The sequence below is a fragment of the Puma concolor genome, chromosome D1 (assembly GCF_028749965.1).
Source record: "Puma concolor isolate L17-30 chromosome D1, mPumCon1.1.hap2, whole genome shotgun sequence".
Lineage (NCBI taxonomy): Eukaryota > Metazoa > Chordata > Mammalia > Carnivora > Felidae > Puma > Puma concolor.
The window spans coordinates 27,372,357-27,386,225 of NC_141676.1; the positions used below are offsets into that span (position 1 = coordinate 27,372,357).

General features: G+C 41.3%; 1 protein-coding gene across 1 annotated transcript in view; it reads right to left on the minus strand.

The window, feature by feature from the left end:
* Nucleotides 1-507: 507 nt before the first annotated feature.
* CAT (catalase) overlaps nt 508-13,869 on the minus strand; it is a 36,613-nt gene continuing 23,251 nt past the window's right edge. Inside the window, exons 9-13 of the mRNA XM_025928667.2 lie at nt 12,517-12,655; nt 9,319-9,449; nt 3,442-3,549; nt 1,647-1,730; nt 508-1,326 (exon numbers count right to left, since the gene is read on the minus strand). Of these exons, the coding sequence (XP_025784452.1) occupies nt 1,261-1,326; nt 1,647-1,730; nt 3,442-3,549; nt 9,319-9,449; nt 12,517-12,655 (528 nt within the window). The 3' untranslated portion in view covers nt 508-1,260. The remainder of the gene's footprint in view (nt 1,327-1,646; nt 1,731-3,441; nt 3,550-9,318; nt 9,450-12,516; nt 12,656-13,869) is intronic.

Here is a 13,869-nt window from a genome sequence, read left to right on the forward strand (position 1 = left end):
CGAACTCACGGACCGCGAGATCGTGACCTGAGCTGAAGTCAGCCGTTTAACCGACTGAGCCACCCAGGCGCCCCAGATAATCTTACTTTCTATGTTGACAAATGTAATAGTTTCAAAACACACACAGGAAGAATTTAGGGAGTAGGATTTGGCAGGGGGTGGGGGTGGGGGGTTAAAGAAGTTTGAACTAGAAGATTGAAAAGATCTCAGGGAGTTCCTGCGAGCAGAGTGCAAACTGGTTTTCAAGATCAGAGATGAAGGGAATAAGGGTTTTCAAAGAAAACAGGTTTTCACTGAGTACTTCAAAGCACTCTACTTGATTTTCGGTATGACAGGCAAAGACGAGTCAAAGAAAAAAAGAAAGAAAAGATAAGCAAGTGAGCTAATGGACAAGAGATCTTGGCAATTTTCAAATTTGAGGAAATTTGCTATTTTCCCTAGAGGAAAAGAAAAGTCCTGGTCCCCAGTGTCTCAGAAGGCTACTGGTTTAAACAAATAACAATAGCATCCTTGTGACATTGGTTTATTTTCAATTTTAAGGGTAAGCATCTGATAACACATGATACTCGGATTAAGAGTCCAAATTCCAGAAAGAGCCTAAAGAAATCAAATATCATTCTTCTATTCTTATGTACAGATTATTTTATTGTAAAAATGTAACAATTACAAATCAGTCTGTTGTAAAATCAATGCTATATTAGCATAAGTGTAATCCCAAGTTTAAAAAAGGCTGAGCAGTTCCAAGCAGGAATAAGCATTAAGCTATGATGTCACTGAAGTTATTGTCAAAAAACATCAATGCATTAAATGTGTTTTTTCTATAGGGAAATGAGAAAAATTAAAATTTCTGAGCAGATTATCTTTTCTTCTTATATAATCACAGACATATTTTTATTTAATAAGGCCATGAGATGATATGTAAACATACTAACTTCAGCAAGATTTTTTTTTTTATCAAATAAAATCATCTTTCTGTTAGAAACTTTCATTCCAGTCATCTTAAGTGAATAATCCAAATGTCAAAGCAAATACATTTTCTTTAATATGACCGGTTAAGCCCTAACCCTCACTTCCTTCTAGGGGAACAGCATTAAAAGCCATTGCTGCATTACTTGCTATAGAAACCTGGATTATCATTTTAAAGGCATGAGCTTGCCTTTGCACACCTAGCACAGGAGAAGGCTCTATCCAGCGAAGAGTGGACACCGTGCTCTGCTTCACAGGTGGAGAGCAACCTGGGGCCAGACCAGGGTGCTGACCTCACAGATTCGCTTTCTCCCTGGCAGCCAAGTGAGACCCATGCTGCATCAAGGTGTGAATGGCGTTCTGTTTGAAAAGAACAAGACCAGCAGGTTAATTAACTCCCTCAGCAGCAACATGGTTTTCGTCTTTGCTTTAATGTGTGCTCACACTAAAATAATAACAATTGGGAATTCATTTATCTAAACTGCCTTATATCATCCAGAGCTAAAATGAAGAGTATGGGCTTTGCAAGTGAGTTCTTTACGTGGCAAATGAGGGTCCGGACAGCTTCGGAAATCTAATAGTTGGCCCTGAGAAGAATCACTGTAAAAGGAAACCAAACTACGCCTCGTCTAATCGTAGTTAGATACCCTTCCTCTACCTCCAGGCTGCACTGGGCTCACCTTTGGTTTCTCAGCATTGTATTTGTCCAAAAGAGCCTGGATGCGGGCGCCATAGTCAGAATGGACATCACTGAAGTTCTTGACCTGAAACCAAATGAAAATGATGCAAATATTACCCGAGCCCCTAACAGGCCAGACCCCGGTGTCCAGTTCACAGTGTTTACTCGTTGGGAAGGAAGGAAGGGTAGAAACACACAGGCTCTGTCGACACGGGGTAAGATTGGGGCGGGGTCTGGGGAAAACCCTGGCCCATACTGGCTGAGCAACCTTGGATAAGTCATTCCTCTGAGCTTCAGTGTCCACTCCCCATAAAATGAGTGAGATAATTAAGCCTACCTCACAGAACATTATAAGAAAAACACATACGAGGTGAGCTGCGCTAACGACGTGATGAACTGACCTCAGAGTGGCTCAAGTCACAGTGATTCGTGTACAGAAATGGGCCCAGACGCTACCTGAATTTTAAGTGACGTGCACAAAGACACTGGCACCTGCTGGACAACTCCACATACTTCAAGCAGGAATTCCTCACCGGGGGCTGATCCTGAGCAGACAGCAGGAGGTGGGGCACCAGGAACCCACATGAAGCCTCCCGGCTCCGGCGCATGTGAGACAAGAACGCCAAGGGTCCGAGCCCAGTTCTGCTACTCTACACTGTCTCACTCGTTCTCATCAGTAAGAGGAGCTAAAACCCGTACCCCCTTATCTCACAGAGCAACTGTCCAGCTCTCTGCTGCAGGCGGCAATAATTAAATAGTGCCTCAGGAATTTAAAGGGTTATTTTTCATACACTCACTTGTGAAAGACAGTTAAAGACACAGAACTTTGCCTACAGAGAAAGCGCCCAGCCTGCTGGTACCTGTCTCCAGGCCTTTGAACACATCCCAGAGAGCTGCCGGCCAGCTGTTCCTTTGAACAGAAAAGCAGCAACCACGAGACGAGGAAACTGGGGTTGCCTAAATTTACGTGAAGCTTAGCCCTGCGGCTGGCCAGAAAACTGCCAAGTGAGAAGGCTCCGTGTAGCACAGTGAACTGCCATCAGAAATACCACGGCACCTCCGCTCAGAAGTTCAGCCTGAGTTTTGGAAGCAGCTCAGTTTTCCCCAGAGAGCATGGAAGTTTCTAGTTGCTTCTGAAGGAGGGTTAAGTGTCATGACACCCAGACAGGCTTCACGATATAAAGTTGCAATCTGTATCTCTCACCTTCTTTTTAAATTTTTTAAGTTTATTTTTTTATTTTGAGAGAGAGAGAGAGAGAGAGCATGGACATCTGCACAAGCGGGGGAGGGGCAGAAAGACGGAGGGAGAGAGTTCCAAGCAGGCTCCACACCATCAGTGCAGAGCCCGATGCAGGGCTTGAACTCACAAAATATGAGATTGTGACCTGAGCCAAGATCAAGAGTCAGACACTCAACCAACTGCACCACCCAGGCACTCCTATATTTCTTATCTTCTAAAGTCTAAGAAAAATTGTGGCAGGACCCACATTTTTATATAGGACAGTACTCTCTTGAACAGAATTTGGCTGCAGTCAATAAAGGGAATTCACCCGAACTCAACTAAATTATTATACGCTGGACAAGGAGCTAATGGATCAATGGATATACCATACTCACTGGAGATAAAACACAGAGAAAAGGATCAGAGGTTGGCTGGGGATTAGTATTGATTTTTTTTTTAAGTCCAATTAGCTCAAGTACAATAAAAATGACACTTCCTTTTAAGGGTTCTTTCACACAGCTGCACTCTCTTCGGCCAGCAGATGTCACCCGTCGGCTTACAAAGCGTGACTCACCGCTTTCTTCTGGATGAAAAGTTGTGCATCTTTCAGATGGCCAGCAATGTTCTCACACAGGCGTTTCCTCTCCTCTTCATTCAGTACCTTCATATAGAAGGTCCGCACCTGCTCAGTGAAAATGCACAGTGCAGAGAATCAAATAACCAGTTTATCATGAACAAAACTCACCCGATGGGCCACTTTTGAAATGAAAAAGTAAGACTTCTTATTAGCATAAGAATGAAAACGATTTCAGAATTTAAGGATAATTTAAAGTTCTAGTTAAAATTGTCATTTGTGCGGAGTTCCTCACTTTTTTTTTGTTTTATTTTAAGCAAAACAGAAAGAATTCAATTGATCAGAGAGCCCACAACTGCTTCTTCATAACGTCCTTCTTCGTCAGTGTTTGTAAATCTCTTATGAACAGAAAACCATACAGTCTACCATTAAGAATCCCACCACACCTTAACACTGCCAAGTCCAAAGTGTGCAAGCTGTCATCACATAGAAACTCAGCACAATACAACCTTTGTTCAATTCACCCAGAACCACAGAGGAAAAAAATTCTAATTCATTAATATATATCCTTAGTTTTTCAGAAGCCAAGCTTTCTTGGAGAAGACACAGGGTGCCTGGGTGGCTCAGTCAGTTGAGCGCCCAACTCTTGATTTCAGCTCAGGTTGTGATCTCAGGGTCATGGGATCAAGCCCCGCATTGGGCTCCACACTGAGTGTGTAGCCTGCTTGGGATTCTCTCTCCCCCTCTCTCTCTGCCCTTCCCTGCACTCCCTCTCTCTAAAATAAATAAAATGAAAAAAAAAATTTTTTTATGAAGATACATGTTAGTAATGATATTTTGTTTATATTATTGAGCTCACCTCTAAAATTAGTATCAATAGATTAAAATGGAAAATTGGAGCTTAGTATTGGTATAGGAGCCCTAATGGACTTTGTTCATTTCTGAAATCAACCATTTAAAGCTAATAGCTATGATTTTATTCTACTATTTCATTCATTCAATCAACCGATACTTATTTATTGAGTACCTATAATGTACCAGGCACTGTTCTATGCACTTTATATTAATGTTTATAAAGTTAAAAAAAAATCCCATTATCCAAAATATCAAATTCATAAAATGTCAAAATGTTCATAGCTTTTCTAAATATGTTATCAAATATCAAGCCATAAAAGCATTGTTTAAAAATCTGAGCAAAGTTTACGTTTGATACCAAAGTTTAAAAATCTGACTTTTGATAAGAAGACAATCCAATCACAGTACTGCATTATGGGGATTTTCTCAGATCTCTCCCTCAATTCACTAATTCTCTCTTTAGCTATATCTAACATATTGCTTAATCATCCACTGAGTCCCCATATCCATTAAATTCTTATTTGAAAAATTGTACTTTTTCATTCTAAAAATATCTATTTGGATCTTTCTTAAATCTATTTGTTTTTGTTTCCTCACATCCTATTCTTATCTTGTAAATCATATTCCTTTCTGTATCTCCTTGAATACTGTATACATGCTTATTTTAAAGCCCTTTTAGATTATCTATAATGTACAGGATTTTTCCATCTATTGCATGTGCAATTTCTCAGGGCGATGGATTTCCCTATATGTACTGTAATTTTTCCCTGTGACTCGTGTCCAACAGGAGTTTTCTGCACAACCAACTGTATCCAAGTTATGAAGGTGTCTTGTGATATTTTCGCCATCTCTGCAGAAGCCTAGCAGGGTTCACTGACCCACTGTCTCTCACTTCAGGGCTTCTTTATGGTTCTAAGTGGAACAAGAATACAGAGACCTCACCTGAGAGGAGAGAAGCAGAAGAGTTTCTTAGGAAATCTAGTTTCTCAGGAAATCAATTTCTCAGGAAATCTAGGGCCCACATGCCACAAGCTGCAGCCTCAGTCTGGTGGATAGTTTGTTCCTGGCGGTTCCTGGCTCTCACCATGTCAAGAGCCCAATTCTAGCTCTCTGCAATGCAAGGAGCCTGAAGCCTAAACTCCTACCCCCTTAAGTCATAAATACGGTCTGGTTACACACCGTAATATATATACCTTCAATGTTCACACACTGTTGTTATTCCTAGAGATTTAATTTTGTTTGTCAGCTCAACTACTTTTTAAAAAAATTTTAAATCTAGCATGTCTATGTGTGATGAGTAGAAGTAAGGCATCCTGTGTCCCATCAATCACCATCAAACTGAAAGGAATTTGGTCCTGCAATTTCAGTAGTGTGCTGGAGCCCGCTTGCTCATGAGGGCATATTGTGATCTTTTTACAAATTTTGTGACCTGTTTACCATAGCCGTTATTAAAAATTCAATTACATAAACTTACAATTAAATAAATTATATTGCAAACAAAGATAATAAACTCCTGGGTTCCTGGGTGGCTCAGTTGGTTGAATGTCTGACTTCGGCTCAGGTCATGATCCCACGGTTCATGGGTTCAAGCCCCGCACTGGGCTCTGTGCTGACAGCTCAGAGCTGGGAGCCTGCTTCCAATTCTGTGTCTCCCTCTCTCTCTGCTCCTCCCCTCCTTGCACTCTGTCTCTCTCTCTCTTTCGCTCAAAAATAAACATTAAAAAAAATTAAAAAAAAATAATAAACTCCCAAAATGTATGATTTCCCAATTAATACATGTAACCTATGCTCCTGAGGTTATTTGTGTCTGCTGTATCTCTACAGTGGAAATACTGAACACCATATCCCAATGCCACAGATTCAGTGACACCATGTTGCTAGCTTAAAATCAGCTCCAGGGAATATCTTCATCAAGAAAATTGACAAGCACTATAAACCAGGGTTTCCCCTGCCCTCCCCGCACACAACTGCTAATATTTATCAACACACCACTGAACAAAAACCATACAAAAAACTTGTTTGCCTAGGATCTGGCTGGTCTAGCTCCAAGAAGTTTTTTAAAAAGTACATGTACAAACAGAGATGAACAGCACCCCTATCTCATCGTGCGGACAAGACGACTGCAATGTAAATAGTATGTAACCCTTACCATCTAAGCCTGGCTTCAGCATTCACACCACTCAGGTCAAAGGCAGGCTGGGACTTGGAAGTCAAACTGAAGAAGTCTCCAGGGTGCTGTGATCTGCATGTTCTTATACCTGGCTTGCAACCACCATCTACAGTTGCTCACTACAGGTGGCACGGACTCCACACATGGGACGGCTGTTCTAATTTATTAGCCAGATAAGGATTCTGAACAGCTTTATCAGCTCCAACACTTTAACCACAGACCTTTGACCAAATTCCCTTTAAACATTTTTTTAAACATTTTTTTTAATGTTTATTCATCTTTGAGAGAAAGAGAGACATAGCATGAGCAGGGGAGGGGCAGAGGGAGAGAAAGACACAGAATCCAAAGCCGGCTCCAGACTATGAGCTGTCAGCACAGAGCCCAACATGGGGCTCAAACTCGTGAACCACGAGATCATAACCTGAGCCAAAATCGGACGCTTAACCAACTGAGCCACCCAGGTGCCCCCAGAAAACTGGTATTTTTACTAGTCTATACAAAGTGAGAGAATGATTTTTTTCGTTAGTAAGCTTATTAATTGAAGTATAATATGCCTACAGTAGAGGGCACCAACCATAAGTGTGAGGTTCAATGATCTGTAAGTGAACACACTATGTAACTACCACCCAGATCATTCACACTCAGAAATCTGCCCACTGTAGTCCCTTTTCCCAGTCACTTTCTTTCCCCTCCAACTGCCTCCCGAAAGGCAGTTCTTTCGACTGCTAATATTTTATTTATATATTTTGAATTTTTTAATGTTTATTTTTGAGAGAGAAAGAGAGACAGAGTGCAAGCAGGAGAGGGGCAGAGAGAAAGGGAGACAGAATGTGAAGCAGGCTCCAGACTCCGAGCTGTTAATACAGAGCTTGACACAGTGTTCGAACCCACGAACCGTGAGATCATTACCTGAGCCAAAGTCAGATGCTCAACTGACTGAGTCACCCGGGTGCCCCGACTTCTAATATTTTAACTGTGTTTTGCCAAATGTGCTTATCCAAGCTCTTGTTGAACATTTGGTAACATGAACAGTCCTGTACGTTTCTTCAGGTGCTCATATGTACACATTTCTATTGGGTTCCCACACAAGAGTGTACTTTACTAGGTGAAAAGACCCACACGTGTTTAGCTTTAATGGATCCTGATACACAGTTCTCTGAAACAGCTGGACTAATTTACACTCACAGGAGAGTTAGAGTTGTTTCTCGTTCTCTCAACACTTGGAATGGGCAGTCGTTTTAATTCTAGACATCCTGGAGCATATGTAGTGCTATCTCTTTGTGGTTTCATTTTACATATCCCTGATGACTACTGAGATAAACCACCTTTCGTATGTTTTTCAGTCATTTGGATATCCTCTTTTGTGAAGTACCTATTCAAGTCTTTGCCCATTTTCGATTCATTTGTCTTTTTCTCACTGCTCTGTAGAAGTTCTTTACATATTCTGGACATGAGTCTTTAGTTAGAGGAAATGCAAATATATTCTCTCACTCTAGAAGCCACTTACTATCTAAATTAATTTTTGCAGACGTTGTATTAGCTAGTTTAACACTGGAATAGGCCTCATGCAGGCAAAATTCTTTGAGAGGCAGGGATTGTATTATAATATACTTGGTAACATATTGCCTCACCAAGAATAATGCAGTTACCACAAAAGGCTTTTAGAAGGTGTTTAACTTCATCTAAATGTGGTTTATATCCTACTATAAAGTAATTTCTTTATTATATACACATATCTATGTATACACATATGTGCCTTTCAAATAAAGGTATCTCCACAGTGAATAAATTCATGTATTTCAATATCTTTTACTTGGAACCCACATCTATAAACTGAGAAACTAGATATAGGTCCTATTCTAAGTTTATACACTAAGTTTAACACCAGCAACCCAAACAGAGCTCTTAAGGCAACTAGACTCTTTAATTTCATTCTTCTCTTGTGTGAGGTATAAGTTGTACTGGGCACGTTAATGAGGAGGCTGCTCTATAAAGTCAAAGGGTCTCTTGCAGTGCATCCACAGAGAGAACAGCTCTTAGGCAGCCACAGGGGATTGCAAAGAGGGTGGGTACTTGACCAAGGGCAGTCAACCATAGGCTGGCCAAAGGCCAATGATGCAACCTGAAGTGAAAAGATCAGTCAAATCAGACTTCCTCTCTCCAGAAACTGATATATAAATATTGAGAGACAGAGAGAGAGAGAGAGAGAGAGAGAGAGAGAGAGAGGGAAATGGTAAAAAAAAAAAAAAAAAAAAAAAAAGTGATACATGGAGAAAGAAGCCATAAAGAAGGTTAGGCCATGGTCAGAGCAATGTTAGAACAGAAGCTATGAGGTGGTGAGGAGAAACTCGGGAGGACACGGTAAGAATAAGAAATCAGTTCTAGAAAACAGAAGACGACAGGTGGAAAGCAGTGGAGTAACATGAACAGGGTGCCCTATGGTGGAAACATGCATACTTTTGCTACCGAGGCTCCTAGAGCTAGGCTATTGTGAATCAAGTCCCAGCCCCTTAAATCTAGGCTGTCCTGCCCATCTTCTTAGATGTGGTTGTACTTATTTGCCTTATTTGCCCATCTCTTACATTCTTATGTGTCACTGCTTCCCCAGTGGCCCCCACCTATAACCCCTTCAATAAAATTTGGGGGAGCTGAAATGAGTCTCCATACCTTGTACTGAAAGAGCATAGCAACACAGCTCTCCAACTCCATCTAATAAAGGGACTGATTTATGATTACGGATGTCTTCCATGAATTCAGTTTAAGACATATTAGACACTTTAGGAGGGGGAAATATGCAGACACTAACAAGAAACGGATCTAATGCCTCTCACAGCTGACAAAGGAGTCATTACCTGAGTGACATTGTCTTCATTGGCACTGTTGAAGCGCTGCACATCCGGAGAACACCGGCTGCTATGTTCGATGGCACAGCGTTGTTCTTGGGGGGCACTAAAGCTATTGGGGTAATAATTTGGAGCACCACCTTCAAAAAAAAAAACCATACGGATTCACTTAGGGAGATGAAAACTGAAGTAAGTCTGAAAACAGTCAACGTGATAAGATATAATTCAAGTGGCAATTACATATACACATATGTACACACACGTGCCTGCGTATATACACACACAATACATAAGCATGCCATGTACCTATTATTTTTAAGGTCTTCTGTTTAGCTACAGGCAGGACTCAGATTCTTAAAGAACAATGCCAGCTGGCAAATGCTCTCACATGGGTGGGCCCACTCTGGGTCTTGCTGAAGAGATCTCAAGGTTGCTTGAACACTTCAAGGGATCTGACCTTTAAAATCCTCTGGTGCTTACCAGTACGAATATATTCATACAGGTTTGATCTGGCCCCCACAGAAGAAGAGACCCAAAGACACATTTCAAATCTGAGAGTTGCATTTGGGCTTGAGCTCAATTCAAACACCAAATCACAGAATTCTTGGGAGCAACTGAAAGTTGCTCTGCTCCTTCAATCTACAGACACATAAACGGAGCCCTGAGCTGTTAACTGCCTGCCGCATGGTCACGTGGTAATTAGTGGCAGAGCTGGTGTCGGGGATCTTTTTTGTGCCTTCCACTGCAGCACAACCATCTTCCCATTTCCCATTCCAGAGCTCTCCTTCACCCTTCCTTCAAGGTTTTTAAGATTCTCGAAGTCTCTTTCCTTTATTGACTATGACTTTATTCAGCTCTAGCTTCACTTTCGCTTCCCTCCACAGATGAATAAAAAAGGGTTTTCAAAAAAATTTGGTATTTCAGGTATGTCAGCACTCATTTTATCTAGACTTCTAGAAAAAATAAGGATAAAATGCAATCAAAACCTATTTTACAACTTCTGGAATAAATGAAAAGGCTTTTCTTTTTCATTTTGGCATATTTACTTTCCTACCTGCTTTGACTGGTATTAGCCGAAGCTTGAGTTACCTGAGCACATGCTGCCTAAATAGGAGTGGCCTAGAAACATAGTAAGTGTTCTGAACAAATCAGTCTGAGCTTGGAACTTTAACCAGCTCACTGCCAGAACAGATTATCCAGAGTGAATAATCAAGATGCACCTATACATGACACTGATCAAGGTACCAAGTGCACGTAGGAAGAAGGAAGGCACCATACTATTACGGAGCCCAATTACTAGCCCTTGGAAGTCATTCTAGGCGAGCTTCATCTATATCAAAGGTGTTGTGCTCCAACAACCAGCCACTACAGTGGTCTTCTGCATTTAGAATCAGCTTTTTGAAATGTGCCTATTTGGGTAATTTTAAAATTCTATTTCCAAATAAGTTCCGACCTTTACTCAAAGTAGGAGTTGTCTTCAAGTCTTTGACTGCTGGAAACAATTAAGCTCTTTCATCAAAACTCAAGAGCACACCCCAAATGCTTGGCTTTTAAAACTGGGCAAAGGGTGTGTCAAAATGTAGCCTTAAGTAGTTTTTTCATACATGTGCCACTATAATGGTAAACAAGAATGATAAACATGAAACAGGTACTAATTAATGAAGTTCTGAAATCTACATGAACCTCTCTGATACAGGTAGTCTCAATAAAGAAGGACTGAGGAATATGAAAGAAAAAAAATCACTTTAGAATAAAAATACAGAAGACAGATACAAGGAAGTAACAATTACTTTGGGTAATAACACACCCCGTTAGCCCTATAAACCTCAGAAAGCAGAAGTATTGCAAACACCTAATATAATCAGTTAGTGAGTAAATAAACTTGTTAAATACATAGAAAAGGCTTAGTCATGATGATAACAAATGCAAGGCACAAAATCATATAAACAAAATAATCTTGGGGCGCCTGGGTGGCGCAGTCGGTTAAGCGTCCGACTTCAGCCAGGTCACGATCTCGCGGTCCGCGAGTTCGAGCCCCGCGTCGGGCTCTGGGCTGATGGCTCAGAGCCTGGAGCCTGTTTCTGATTCTGTGTCTCCCTCTCTCTCTACCCCTCCCCCGTTCATGCTCTGTTTCTCTCTGTCCCAAAAATAAATAAACGTTGAAAAAAAAAAAATTTTAAACAAAATAATCTTAAGTATATAAAAAATAGTCACAGAAAAAAATACAGCAAAATGCAACAGTTGTGGTCTCTGAGGGCTGGGGCTGTAAGTGGGTTTTCCTTCTCCCTTCTCTTCTTTCCCTTATGTTTTCTAAATTTTCTTTAGGGCACATGTATTATTATTATCATAGAAAAGTCATCTTTGAATATAGACATCTATAGCCATAGATATAAATATAAATCATCAGTAAAATTTCTAAAGGGATCAATGTAAGCAGCCTATTACTAAAATAAATGTGTCCTAAATAGAAAACAAAAAGAAAATTAAAATCTATATTAAGCTAGAAAATATTAAAAGGAAAAAAACATTAATTAAACAGTCTCTAATTAGAACAAGTTATCACAAATAGAAGCTGCTGATACATGGCACCAAAAACAGAAGTCAAAAGAAAAAAATCATAAATTTGAAAAATGAGTTCCAAAAAACAAAATGATGCACTACAGTCTCATCTCACCAGTTGATTTACATGAATTCAACTACATGCCCTTAGTGAAAAGGGAAGAATGCCTTGATTTACTCTGTCTCCCTTATCTCACCTGCCCCATCCCCTCTGAACTCTAGCTACATTTGCTCCTCCTCAGCCCCGGCAAAGTGCAAAGAGGAACAAGAAACAGGAACTCTTGGCTGTTGCACTTCCAAGAGTCCAAGTCCTAGCGATTTAATAAACTATCTACTTTGTGAAGTCCCTAAAACCTAACCCCTAAATTGAATGCTACTCGACAACAGCCAGTGTGTGAAGGATTTTCCTCCCTGCCTTTCACTATCAGATGGACAGCAAGTAAAAATGTGAGATGGGAACTGTCAATAAAACCTATCAGATAAAGTATACAGATAAACTTTCCTTGCTTCATAGAGGAGAAGGTCCCCTGGATCTTCTCCACAGAGCAGGACACGGCAAACCGCTGGCCTGGCATGGCGTCCCCTGCCCTCTCCCCGCTCAGCAGGGCCCTCTGCCCTCCCTGGGCGAGCCGAATGTCTTAGGCGTACCCTGATTGTCGACCATGCACATGGGGCCGTCACGCTGGTAGTTGGCCACTCGAGCACGGAAAGGACAGTTCACAGGTATCTGAAGATAGTTGGGTCCCAGGCGGTGGCGGTGGGTGTCAGGATAGGCAAAAAGGCGGCCCTACAGTTATAAATGAAACAGGCATTGGTGCTGTGCAGTAACAAACAAAACAGAAGGGTCTATAAACTTCATTCTCAACTTTGTAGCACAAAGCACTCTGTACCGGGTTACCACAAAACGCTGCCTACTATCCCCTGAAGACAGCAAAGTTTCTTCCCTTATGAAATGAGTTCTCCGTAACTGAACAGCTCGTAATCTTCCACGTCACACAGCGAAACAACTCCAGATTTTCACACCTGTTCTAGGTAAGAACTCCTTTGTTTTCTCAAATAACAAGTTAGCGTCCTGTCTTATATTACTTCCTACTCTCAGAGATGTATCACATCGTAGGCAACTAACTGGAATCTGTGTCCTTTTCACGGTGATCTGGCTTACCACTTTGGATGACCCTTGAAAATTTATTAACGTGACCTGGCTGAAAGGTAACTGAACCCACCGTCCATGACCCTTGAAAATTTATTAACGTGACCTGGCTGAAAGGTAACTGAACCCACCGTCCATTACCATACAACCACTACCACCCTCGGACACTCCTCAGCTCCCGTTGGAGTAATTTCAAAGTTCTCCTCACTGGCTCTCCGCTTCCCGCCCCTCCTCCGACTGTATCGTCCTACACACTCCCGCCACAAGAATGGGCCTAAGGCCCCACACCGATTACGTTACTTACCTACTTTAAACCTTTCCTCACTGGTCACCAAGTGGCTAAACGAGTATCACGGTTCTTCCCTACATGTCTCCTCACATGCTCCAAGGCATTAGAACTCACAGCCAATGACTTGAGAAGTTGTGGAAAAACCGGGCTAGGGACTGATATCTTGACTGCGCCCACTCCATAAAGCCCTTTCACTTTCTAAACACACTTTTAAAAAACTGTAACGACAGCACTTTGAATATAAAACACATGTTTGCCACAACCACAATGCTGATAGAAATTGTATGATTCATTCATATAATTCAATTCACCCATATAATTGCATGGTTTGCATTTATCATCTTTTCTCAGGACTCTCTTCCCAACAGTTTCAATGAAATGGCTTAGACATTTATTTTTTCTTGTTGCAGAGAACATGTATTTGATCTGTGGTCCTTTCCCCTGGGCCTAGGCCTCCACCCAATGCTTCGGTGCTCTTCTAATTGTATGACTCGGTGTTGTTAACTGTCTCCGTGTCTCACTGTGGTCCCAGAGACCCATGGTGACACGGATTGTGAAAAGA